This window comes from Convolutriloba macropyga, chromosome 15 (assembly GCF_964194025.1).
Source record: "Convolutriloba macropyga chromosome 15, txConMacr16.3, whole genome shotgun sequence".
In the NCBI taxonomy this organism is placed as follows: Eukaryota; Metazoa; Xenacoelomorpha; order Acoela; family Convolutidae; genus Convolutriloba; species Convolutriloba macropyga.
In genome coordinates, this window is record NC_134482.1 from 41422912 (window position 1) to 41435924 (window position 13013).

Here is a 13013-nt window from a genome sequence, read left to right on the forward strand (position 1 = left end):
ATTAATTCAATTACGATTTATATTTCTATTTATATCAGAGTGAAGTATAATTTTATCATATATTTTAGTCGACTTGGGATCACTAAAATTTTGCCCAGATTTACTGATATTATCGAATTTACACAGAGTTGTACACTTTCCATTATTTGTCATTTGGTTATGATGAAATCCAAATAACTACTTTGTACCAAGTCAACAATTTTGAACTTAATCAAAATTAGGTCAGTCAAATCTAACTTAATTTCATGTTATAAAGAGCGACAATTTCAAGGCTAGAATTGCAACCATAAGCTCTGCAGTCTTCGGGTTAAAAAAATAGCCGCAATTTATTTTCTTTTGGAATGTACATAGATTTGGCTCAACATGGTGTCTGTTATAATTAAAACTATTATCTTCCTTTTATTATTTTCAAATACACAGTCATCATTTCGGCCGAATTGGGGCTCTTTACTGTTCATTCTTCCAAACCAAATCACAGAAATCGGGCGAAAGTGTGCAAACAAAAGGTGAGTTATTTCGTCCGACTTTTATCTCCCCGATTAAGTTAACCCCCTTTTCTTTTTAAATTGTACTATTTCACCCCTATAACATTTTACCCCGCTAACTTTTTTTTATCCAATGCACATTTCTCAAACTCTCTGAATTTTTGGTAAAAAAGCGCGATAACATCAGTTGAATTCAATAGATTGTGACTCAATTTTTGGGTAGAGGGAGGGACTATAATGGAAAAGCTGAACAGACGATGACATTTCTGCAGAGCAGCAAGAATTACAGCTTAAGCAACCAATTTCTAAAGCAATCGCCACTATTTTCTCAAAGTTGTTCTTCAGAAAAAATAGTTGAAACTCTGTTGAAAAAATACAAGTATTTTGCAATTTTGATTACGCCTCAAAGCATAATGTTTATAGACTTTTAGGGCTTTTCAGAAAAACGGCGCCAGCACATCGTCACCTGTGCTCACTTTAGGTCAAAATTTCTGGATCTTTATCGTTTGTGCCCCTCCCCCAGGACATTATCCCCCCCCCAATTACAGAGCGCCCCCCCCCCAGTTACAGAGCACGTGCCATTATATAGTAAATCATTAGGTAAAAATATGGCACGTGCGTCTGGGGGGTGCAAATAATATGCACCCACTAAGCTGGGGGGCACAAACGGAAAAGATCCAGTAAAACATTATTTAAAAGTATGACACGTGCGTCTGGGGTGAGGATGCAAATAATATGTACCGACTAAGCTGGGGGGGAGGGGGGGGGGGAGGGGGCAACGGAAAATATCCAATTTTCTCGCAGTAAAAATGATACGATAGCCAGAGACAGCAAAGAACAAAATATATCACGTGCAAAGTAACCTTTTTCCTCAAGGAACTTAACCCGAATATTAAGAGCTCTTTTTCTACATTGGTTACCTAAGATCACTATCATAGACTTAAATGTACTGAAGAGTTATGGATAGTGACTGAATGTTCTCAGTAGTTTTCAAACATGCTCACATATTGACATGGAGGATGATAGTGACAGATATTTACCGTTTTGAAACATATTTGAACATTATTTTTCTATTATCTGTCACTATCGACAACGCATGCTTATAACTTCAGTTATGGGCCCAAACCAGTTATTAGTTTTCCGGGTATATTTACTGGATAAAAGAGTACGTTTTATGATGTATTTTTGTACTTTCAGCTTTTGGAAAAAATTAGAAGGGTTTTCTCTCAGAAATGATTAGTAGTCCCTCGTGGAGTTGGCTTTGAAGGAGAAAAAAGAAGCATAAAAACTGAGAAGAGTAAACTAATTTTTATTAATTGTTCATGTTCGCATTTTTTGTGGTCATAGCAACTGTTAAGTTTTTGTAATATTGATAATTACAGCTTTAGTTCCGATTATTGTTATAATCAGGTGAAAAAGGTAAAAGGGGGAAATAACAAAAAGCAACTCAATAAAGTCTCCGCAGTATACGGTCTTGTAAACGGTTTTCTTCATATAACTCAGTTCATAAAAAATGCATTGTGCAGTTAATATTGTTTTACTTTCTCTACCGTTTAAACTATTCTTGAGCAGTAAATTGTTATAATGTCTTGTTTTGAGAAAAAAACTGGAGCAGTAAAATATTTGTTACGGTGTCCTGTAGCTACGAGTTACTTGGGCTACACTTCAGTTGATATGAAACCCAGTTTTTGGCTTTTAAGTTTCTGAGTACAAAAGGCAAAACACAACATAAGTTTGAAAATTTTTTGCATTAACAACTATTAGACATGTATATTTTTTTTTCGAGTTGTTTTTCCATCAGATTGACTTTGTATACAAATAAATATTCCGTATTGTGTAATCTGTAGCAAACCCAGTCAAATTTGATATCAACAAAACTAAAATTACCAATAGTCAGAAATTGAAACTGAAATGCAACGGTAAAAACTTAGTTAATATAAATTTAAAAACCGGCTGTAAAAAAACAAAAATAAGACCAATTTTGAACCGCTGAAACAAACAGAGTGGTGTAAAACTTTCCCGGCCACAATAAGTTTTGATAACAGCCATTGCATTTGGTCCACTGACTCTCCGGACAGTGGAAACCAAATTGATAACCAAACTGTTTTTCGAAGTGCCAAAGGAGCATCCAAACATCAATCGAGCAAATCAGCAACAGAACAACACTGACACGATTTGAAAGGTGCAAGTAAGTAGGAGGGTGGCAGTGCAAAACTTGGCACAAGCAAACAAGCAGTATGAAACGGATCTGTTGTTACTAGACGAACTTGACAAAAAGATATCAAATTGTAAGAACAATATAGCTCTAAGCAAAGAATCGGATATAAAATACTCAAGCATTCAAATCGGGCAAGCAATCTTATAATTCCTTACGAATAAACTGCTCAGGTCGTAAAAAAGGAACTGCCCAAGCAAATACAGCGTCGTAACAAACTCAGATCATATCCACAACACTTTTTAGAAAAGGGAGAACATCAGCGGCAGAGATGAGACAAAGTACAAACCGTTATCAGTTTGAGTACATAAACAAGACAACGCTATCAAAACTGATTAAAAATTCTAAAAATCCACTCAACGCAAGTCACGAAATTAACAACAACGATGGTAACAACACTCTCCTCAAAAGCGCAACTAAAAGGCCACGCTAAAATTGTTATAATCGGAGTTGGTGTTTTGGGACAGTTTTACAGTGTTGACTGGAGCCTTCTACAAAGGAAATTTGCTTGACCGCGTGGGAAGCTTGAGAGCCTGCCAAAAGCAAACTAAGTGAATTTTCCAGTCGCAGCAAGCCTGATTCAAATTTCTGTTTTTGTGTCTAAAATTGTGAACGTATTCTGTATGACAATAGTCAAGCTACCACAGATTCTTTAAGAGAATTAGTATTTCTATGTTGAAACATGGAGTAGAAGGACTAAGGTGATCTAATTTTGTTTAGGAAATGAATACCAAGAATGACAATAGTGCTTGGCGGATTCTCAGAGTTTAAAAAAAGAACGCGAAGAAGAAGACTCGCGCAATACCAAGAGAGAAAAATGATTCTCAAAGACATCTAAATTTAGTGCAGGCTTGAATGTAAAGGATATCAGGCAAACGCAACAATAAATGCTCATTAGCTGAGGGCTCTGATGGAAAACGGATTTGTACATTTTTTACAAACAAGAATATGAACGATCGATGTAGCAGTGGGGAAGCACTGTATATGTTATGGATTTCTGGGAGAAAAATATGCAATCAAAGATTGCAAGGTCAACATGAGCGGTATATTAAGATGCAACAAAAAACACAATGGTTTTCTACACTCAGAAGATAAAATGGTCGATGAAAAAATCACACTCAACATAAGCGATGTATGACGTTTCTTTAGATAGTTCCTGTCTCAATCCCGATTGGTTGAATCCGACTGGACACACATGCCTTCATTTATAGAGGATCAAAGGCATATTTCATCAATCTAAGCATTCAAAAGATATTGGAAAACCAGAGAACCGATGTCAAACCGACCTTAATACAGCTGTTAAACACGAAATAAAGATTTCAAGACAACATATGTTATTGTAAAAATAAAGCCATCACATTCAAGGTTTAACTTGCACGAGGCGTTTGTAAACGCGTCAATTTCAATTGGAAAAGCCAACTATGACCAGAAAAACTTAAAAACAAAATTTCAACCATTTCCCTGAAAATTCACACACAAGTTTCAATGTGATGAAAGTTGGCATCAATGTAGGTAAAGATACCTTTGAAGTGGAAAAAACACTAGAACTCAGGATGGGAACACGAAGTGAACCTGTCACTGTCTTGGCGGATTCAGTAGGGTTAGTTATTTGCGCCAGGAAGGGCAAAACGAGCAAAATGTTTGTCGTTTTACTATTACAGAAGACTTGAAAATGGCGGAAAATGTTCATTTCTTGTAGTACATCGAGACCTGTGCTTCCAATATCAATGTGGTGTATCATATCAGGCAAAGAAGGAATGGCAGCCACAAAAGATGATAGAGAATTTGAAGAAATTTAACGGCGAGCTGTTTGAAATTGGAATGAAGTGGGAATGAGTGACCCAAAGCCTAATGTACACAGCAAGAGAACTGAAAAAGCTGATCACCAACATCAGTACAGTGACAGAAAAAACAGGAAAAAAGGACTTAGGATTAGGGTTACTCAGCAACACAAAGTAAGTTGAAATAAAACCCAGTAGGTTGATTTCGTCCGTGCGTAAACTTCACTGAACTGTTATTTAAGTTTTGCTAACTTGCAGGAGCATTGTTAAAAAATGGGACATCAATCACCCAGAGGAAGATTTTGTCTATAGTTTTTTCATTGTCTGATCCTCATGGACTGCTTGCGCAATTCACTGATCGTATGTGACGGCTTCTGGAGAGCAACCGGTAGCAAAAGGACAACTCAGTGGAGGTTTACGGAGATTAGGGGATTCTGAAAACAAAAGACCAGCTCACTGACTTTGCAGAAACCAGCTTCCGTAAAAGAAACATCAGCAGAACTAAAAACAAAATGGTTTCTCATATCATTGTTGACGTATCAGAAGACAGAATTTGTGCAGTGGTACATCCAAACTAGCAGCCCAAAATATACTCTGCAGAATTGGCATTAATAATTGAAAAGCGCACAGTCACACCAATGCGACAACTTTTATTTTTAGTTTGGGGATATCAAGCAGCAATCACCGACTGAAAGAACAGATAGATAAGGATTTCAAATCAAAATTCCAAGGTTGTGAATTTGGACAGACTTCAATACTGTTCTGCAATGGATACAAGGCTCACACCGCAAACAACATGTCTTTGCAGCAAGCCGAGGTGTTGAGATTTTGGAAACAACCGAAAATTGATATTCGAATCATGTGAGTTGTATCAACAATCCACCCAAATTTGGACAAAAACTATCAAAGATGATAAAGTCAGGAGATGAGAATTGAGCATTGTGCCGGTCTGGTTGAATCAACCAGAGAGCAACCGGCCTGATGTGGCGAATTTGTTTCCCACAACTTCCGACAAACAAAATTAACAAAGAGCCTTCATATCCACAACTGTAGAAAAAAACACATTCACATGAGTTTTATCAATTTCAACCGCGTGATAAATACAGTGGCATATGTGCAGCAAGCATTCTGCAAAGATAATTGGCAGTGAAGAAAAGTAAAGTGCCAAGGTAACCACCTTCCAATTTATGCAGCAGAAGAAATTGTTGAAGACATGAATTCTCTCAGAGTGAGAAATTTCGAACAACATTCAAGCATTCAAGAGAAGTTGGAAGCCCAAGGAACCAATATTACCCTTAGTATAGCTGTTATACACGTAATGAAAGATCTGAAGACAGAAAATGTTATTGTAAAAAAACGATTACATTCAAAAGTTCACTTGCACGAGGTGTTTGTAACTCCATCAATTTCAATTTGAAATACCAATTAAGGTTAAAAAAACACTGAAACAAAGTTTCAACCACTTCAATTAACATCCCCAAACAAGTTTGAGTGTGATGGAAGTTGGCATCATTATAGGTCAAGATACCTTTGAAGTAGAAAAAAAACATTAGACTACAAGACAGGAACACGAAGCGAACTTGTCACTGTCCTGACGGAATCAATATTATTAGTTAGTTGAGCCATGAAGGGCAAAAAAGGGCAAAATAATTGTCATTTCACCAGTACAGAAGAACTGAAAATGGCGAAAACTGTTCAACGCTGGTTGGAATTGGAAACTTTGGCTTCCATAAACAACGTCGTGTATCAGGAACAATAAAAGTGATAGAAATTTCGAGGAAATTTACCGGCAGGCTCTTTGAAATTGAAATAAAATGGGAATGAGTGAACCAGGGCATTATATTCTCAGCAAGAGAACTGAAAAAGTGGATCAACAACATCAGTACAGTGACTAAAAAACCAGAAAAAGAGGACTTAGGATTACTCAGCAACACTTAGCAAATTGAAATATAACCCAGTAAGATGAGTCCGTCCGTGTGTGAAGCTCAATGTACTGTTACTAAAATGTTCTGCACTGGCAAAAAAATTGGATGTCAATCTTCCAGAGGAAGATTTAGGAGTTTCTTCAGTGTTTCTTTAGTGTCTGATCCCTTCGGACTGTTTGCTAGATTCAGTTTTCATTTGAGACGAATTTTGAAGAGCATCTGACAGCAATGGGACAAATTATTGGATGTTTACGAAGATTAGGAGTTTTTGAAAAGAAAAGACCAGCTTTAGATTTTGCAAAAATCAGTTTCCGTAAAAATACATCAGCAGAGCCAATAGAAAGTTGAATTTCCATGTCTTCGTTGACGTATCAGTAGACGCAATTTGTGCAGTGGTACATCTACACTAAAGCCCAAAAAATTCTCAGCAGACTTGGCATTGGTAATTTAAAAGAGCACAGTCACACCAATGCGACACTTTTTGATTTTAGTCTGGAAACGACAAGAGGCAATAACCACTGAAAAAACAGAGGGTTAAAGTTTTCAAATCGAAATTTCCAGGATGTAATTTTGGACGGACACCATTTCTATTCTGCAATGGATGCAAAGCTCTAGCCATAAACAACAGATTTTCGAGGCGTTCCGAGGTGCTGAGATTTTGAAATCAATCGAACGTTTAACAGTCGAATCTTGTGAGTTGTATTATCAATCTAGCTCACATCGGGACAAAACTATGGAGAATGATAACTTCAGAAGAGGACAGTGACTTATTGTGCCGGTCTGGTTGAAGCAGCCAGACAGCAAACGGACTGAGCAGGGGGAATTTAATTTTTGCTTCTGACGAACAAAACTAACATAGGGCCTTCGTCTCCACAAATATAGAAAAAAAACAATTTTTCAGTGGTAATGACAACAATTTCAACCGCCTGATAATAAAGTGGCATATATGCAGCAAGCGTTGATCAAAATGAAACCGGCCACAAAGATAATTGGCAGTGACGAAAATGAAAATGCCACAGCACCCATCTTCAATGAACTGCAGCGAGAGAAACTGCTGAACAAATGGTTTCTCTCAGAGTGAGAAATATCCAAAATGCAGCAGATTTTTAGGGTTCTCATCGGTCATTGCCAAAAGGAGACTGATTATTGGGCAAAAGTAAACAAGAGTTCAATGCAAGGCATCCAAAACTGTTACATTGGGAACGCCACGTTGTTGATTGATCTAGTTTTCCTTAACGAGCACAAGAACAATTTTAATGAGGACTTTTTTGTTATGAAATATCACATAAATGTCAGAAACATTGTTCATTTGATTTTCCTAAAAATTTTCCGGACCATTGGCTTAAAGAAACACATTATGTTCGTAGAAGAACAAATATTCTACGTACTGGAGAGGAAGAGCACAAACAATGGCTGCAGTGATGACACAGCTACCTGCTGAATAGCTGGATGCTTCAAGAGCTTTTGCAAACGTTGGAATAGACTATTTTCGCGCTTTTACAATAAAAACCGGGCGCAGAACTGAAAAGCGTTGAATATAGTTTTTCACATATCTAACAGTATGAGACTTGCATAAATAAACAGTCTCAAAACAATGATATAGACAGTTGTCTGAACACATTTATGAGCCTCACCGCTCGAACAATCGAAACGGTTACATAAATCAGTGACAACAAGACAAACTTCATTAGAGCAGACCGAGATTCTCAAAAAAAATAATGCAGCATGGGATGAAGAACGATTGAGCAAAATCTGGTTCAGCAAGGATTCAGATTGAAAATCAACACCCCGTAGTATTTGACTTTTGAGGGGTGTGTGAGCGTCTTCTCAGAGTTTGCAGAAAAATATTGAATGCAGTTTTCGGTAACTGAGCATGTTCGGAAGACGGTCATTCAACAATAAAGTCTCCTGTTGAACAGACGTTGAATGCTAAACCACTTCAGTTCTGACGTAAGCGATTTAAAAACTCTTTCCAAGACCACTTTAGGCTTTGCCACGAAAACGTATGTCTACCATACTTAGCTTGCGCAGAAATGTGAGTTAATCAGGGAAAGCTCATCCGATAATGACAAGCTCACTCCAAACTCATCTTTGACAGATTTCAAAAAGATTATCTGCCGACTTTGAACAATCGGCAGAAAACAAAATATGAATGCAATAGAAATCTGAACGAATTCAATCTCGCTGATTGGTCAAAGACAGAAACATACGAAGGTATTACAAAATTGGTCGTGTACCAATAAACATTGAGTTTAATGGTCAAGCAATTCGGCAGGCTACCCTTGAAACCAAAAAAGGAGTCTACAAAAGGCCTGCATTCAAGTTCGTTCGGGTAATACCAAGTGACAAAGACATCTTCACGAATACAGGGCCAGCGATGTCTTCACGAAAACAGTAAGAGCTGACTTTGCATAGGAGGGGAAAAACGCATCAAAAAACTGAGAAAATTACTCATCTTGATTGGTTGTTCATTTTTTTCACGTTTTGTTGACATAGCAAATGTTTATTCATAGTTATAGTTCTAGTTACTGTTATAGTCAAGTGAAAAAGCAAAAATGCGGAAAAAACCAACAGCTGCCTAACAGAAGCTCAACAGTAACAGATTAGGCAAACGGCTTTCTGCAAATAACGCAGACAGTTTTTTTGCAAAAACCTTGTTTTGAGCCAGAAATAACGTGTTCTGTGTCTTGTGTCTTAATATCTTCTTGGGCTTTAATTGTGACTCTGTCTGGAATTGAAATTTGTTATTGAGCAGTAATTCTTTTGCGACCGTGTCCTGTATCAACGAATTACTTGACCTCCAATTAAATTGTTACGAACCCCATCATTTTGAATTTCAACTCATTACAAGAGGCAACACCCAACATATTCTAATGTTTTTTTTCATAAACAAGTCTTAGTCATATATCTCTGTCTTCGACTTCTTTTTCTATCGAATTAAACTGATACATATAGAGATCCAGTATGGTGTGACCTGTTGCAAATCAAGTCCAAATTGATGTCGCAAAAGCGGAGATTTGCCAATAGTCAGAAACTAAACCTGTAACTCAATGGTAAGAATATAGCGGATATACCAATAAAAAAGCGAACTGAGAAAAAACAACATATTCGGACAGATTTTGAACCCCTGAAACGAAATGGTCGGTGTATTGTTTTACTCGCCACAAACAATTGGGAGTGCAGCCGCTATATCTCTTGTAGACAAAGGTTTGTTTGAAGAAAAATTAAGGGTTGTAACATAAAACTGTTTAAGATCCAAAATTTTTTTTTTACAAAAATGTGTATGTTAATGTCTGTTGTTATCGCAATGGAGGTCGACAAAGTTGTCCGCATTTATTGGATTGTATAATGGATGAATCACTTCTATAATTTTACTGGCTTGTCTGGTTTTCGGATCCAAATTTTTTTTGAGTTCGTTTCCAGAACCTTCAGTGTTTTGACTTTGCATGCTAATGATTCACAAAAATTTCAACGAGGAAAACAAGTTAGAGGAAAACAAATAAACTCAACACAAAGTGGCCTGGGTTGAGTTTATTTACCCGGGTCGAGCATTTTGCAGAAAGATTACCCGGAAAATAGTGAAAAGAATCTAATAATTTATTTTTTCCACTGGTAGTCTAATACAACTTTGTTTTCTTTTCGAGCTTGCATTATTGCCTGAACTGTTATCGGACATTTATTCAAGAGGCGAGAGACGGCGACTATGAAGCTCCAGTAGATTACGAAGAAGATATGTCAGTTGGAGTATTAGTTGGCGAATTCCAGTGGAAAATTTCGCAATGGTGGAGGCGAATCAACTTTTTCAGTGAATTACCAGAAGGTTTACTTATAACTATAAAGTATTAGTTTCAGTGAAATTATATATAATTAGCAGCGTCCAAGTTAAAAGCAATGAACATTCAATCGACAAGATTATGAAATAGCTTCCCAAAAACTTTGAATGGTTATTATTAATAAGATTTATTCAATTTGTTAATCAAGTGCAGTCGCCTTTGATCTTATAAGATCTTTAGAAAAAATTATCGGAGTTTAAGGCCTCCCTTCTTATTTTTTTCTCAACGTTACTTTTAATATCAACGAAGAACTTAACTTATCTTTTTTCTTATAATTGACTAGAAAGCAAAAAAAAAATTAGCTGAAATGCATTGCAAAGAAATTTTGACTGTAGCGGAGATATGAAAAATTTTAACTGCCTTCGAATTTTTCAAAAGCGAGCAGATAGGAAAAGGCTTTGATTAATGTGAAATTTTATTATCACGTCCGTAGCAAAATTTTAAATCTAAATAGAAAGTCTCAAATTTATCCACGACCATGGTGTTTCTATTTTGGTTTATCACAATTATCTCAAAGGTCAATGGTCAGCTGACTAAGTTCGTTAGTTTCGAAGGGGAAATCAATTTGAATAACTTTTATCGGAGCAAAAAATAAAAACTTTTGAACTCCAGATCTGAAAGCTCTCTTTCCTGAAGCAATATTAGTAAAATTCAATCTTGTATATGAATTAGCTAGCTAACCGCTGTAGCATCTAAAAAGTAATATTTTGATTCCCGCAAAAATCATATTTTGGACTTTCCCCCTTTTATCGAAACTTTTGAAAATGGGAAATTTCAAAATTATTTAAGTGGCATAACATGAAAAACTAAAAGAGGTCAAGTGGCGTTAACACAAAAAGTTCCTCAACTTCATCATTTTTTTTCGCCAGGACATTTTTTACAAATGTCTTGAAACACATCATTAGGGGGACCAGCATTTTTCGCCTCATAAAAAAATGTGCGATTAGTATATTATAATGTACGAAAATTGGAAATTATCTTCTTTGAAGATATTTATATGATCAGTTTATCCGCAAAGAAGATGAAATTTGGTACTAATTTTCCTCCCAATGCCTGATATCGTTTTTTTTAAATGCCACGCTGAAACTCTCACTGCTCAAGACAGTCCTTGCTTATTGAAGCAGTGTAAAGTGCAGAACATTAAAATTTTAAGCTTTTGTCAGTTTTTAAAATACGCATTTTAACTCAGTCTCCATATGTACAATATCGGATGTAATCACTATTCAATAAGTAACTTCAACAAATTCCGAGGTGAAATAATTTGAAGGAATTATAATTTTGGAGTATGTATCATGGGTTTTTATTTTTTTATTTCGTTCCCTACATAGAGTTGTGAATGCTCCTATCCTGCTTATATAACTATAGAAATTATTATCAATGCACAAAAAAAGTTGATAGTTACATTTTCTTTAAAAAAGATGCGACAAAAATTTATTACAATTTATTTCTTGAATTTTATATTTGGAGTTGGACGTCCATGTTTTAGTTTTAAGAACAATTTTTATAAATCAATCTAAGTAGATCAAAAATATCATCGAATTCTTCAAAACAAAAAAATTTGAAATCATAGCTAACGTTGAAATGTCTAAGTATACAATACAATAAAAATTAATGCAGATACATTTGTCCTGGAAAAAGCAAAAAGATTTTTGTTTCTAGTCAATGTTTGCTTCTGATAAAGGATTCAATTCGCTTTCAACAATTGCTCATCATCGTTTGTGAGACTAAGAATGCAAAATTAATTCCATCTTTTATTGTTCTTTTTTTTCAATAATTTTGAAAAAAAACTAACGAATCTATCCAATGGGTAACTGAGATACGGTAGCTTGGCAGTTTTCTTTTTGACTAAAATTTCTATTAATGAAAAAACTCTACCGCAAACAATTTTTGAGCATCTCGTTCTAGATGTTTTCAGCTCCGTTTTTAAATTTTCGATGCAGTTTAGAGAACTATTTTTTCCATTGCCAACGTAAACTAATTGAACTCAATCTAAATTTGGGACAACTCATTCTATGGTGCTGGATAGAGCTACAAATGGTGAGAGTTTGATGTCAAATATATATTTACGGAAAGTACTTTTGCTGCTTTAGAAGGGACATTTTATATAAGAAAAGCAAATAAAAACGACGCAAAAATTGAAACTCACAAATGCAAAAATGGAAACTGTTTTTCAAAAACTGAACAGTCAACAGGGTATCGAGAAACAGTGTTTTTAATGGTATTTGGATTTAAACCATTCTCTCAATGTTCAATTCTTGTGCTTTGAACCCGAAATTTGTCAAAAAAGTGCATCCATGGTTTAATTGTTCTTTTCTTCGGGCATTACTGCTGGTAGATTTATCAAAATATGGTAGATTTATCAAAATATCCGAATACTTCTTTAAAAGTAAGACAAAAAGTAAATTCCAAAAAAAACTTGATGATATTTTATTAAAATATTATTTAAAAAACGACATTATCTGGCTTGAGAGAAATATACCAATTTTTAATGCAACCCGATAAAGTTAGGCAACTTTGTAAAAACCTTGTAAAAAAGACAGAAAATAAGTCATTCAAATCAAAAGTTAACTTGGCTAATAATTTGTCATTAACTTGTTAGTTAATATTGTGATATTTTAGAAGACTGCTGTGAAGATCAGGGGAACAAATATCTTCTCTACGGTTATATAAACCAAAACATATCACCCGATGACTATTTACATATACTCACGAACTACAATTCTGAAAGCATGAGAATAAATCATATGTGGGTAAGTATGGCTGGGATTAAAATG

General features: G+C 35.5%; 1 protein-coding gene across 1 annotated transcript in view; it reads left to right on the forward strand.

Annotated features, from left to right (window-relative positions):
- Positions 1–216: 216 nt before the first annotated feature.
- The window catches only part of LOC142354368 (uncharacterized), a 26450-nt gene continuing 13653 nt past the window's right edge, over positions 217–13013 (forward strand). Inside the window, exons 1-3 of the mRNA XM_075406641.1 lie at positions 217–506; positions 10051–10226; positions 12859–12989. Coding sequence (XP_075262756.1) covers positions 364–506; positions 10051–10226; positions 12859–12989 — 450 coding nt within the window. The 5' untranslated portion in view covers positions 217–363. The remainder of the gene's footprint in view (positions 507–10050; positions 10227–12858; positions 12990–13013) is intronic.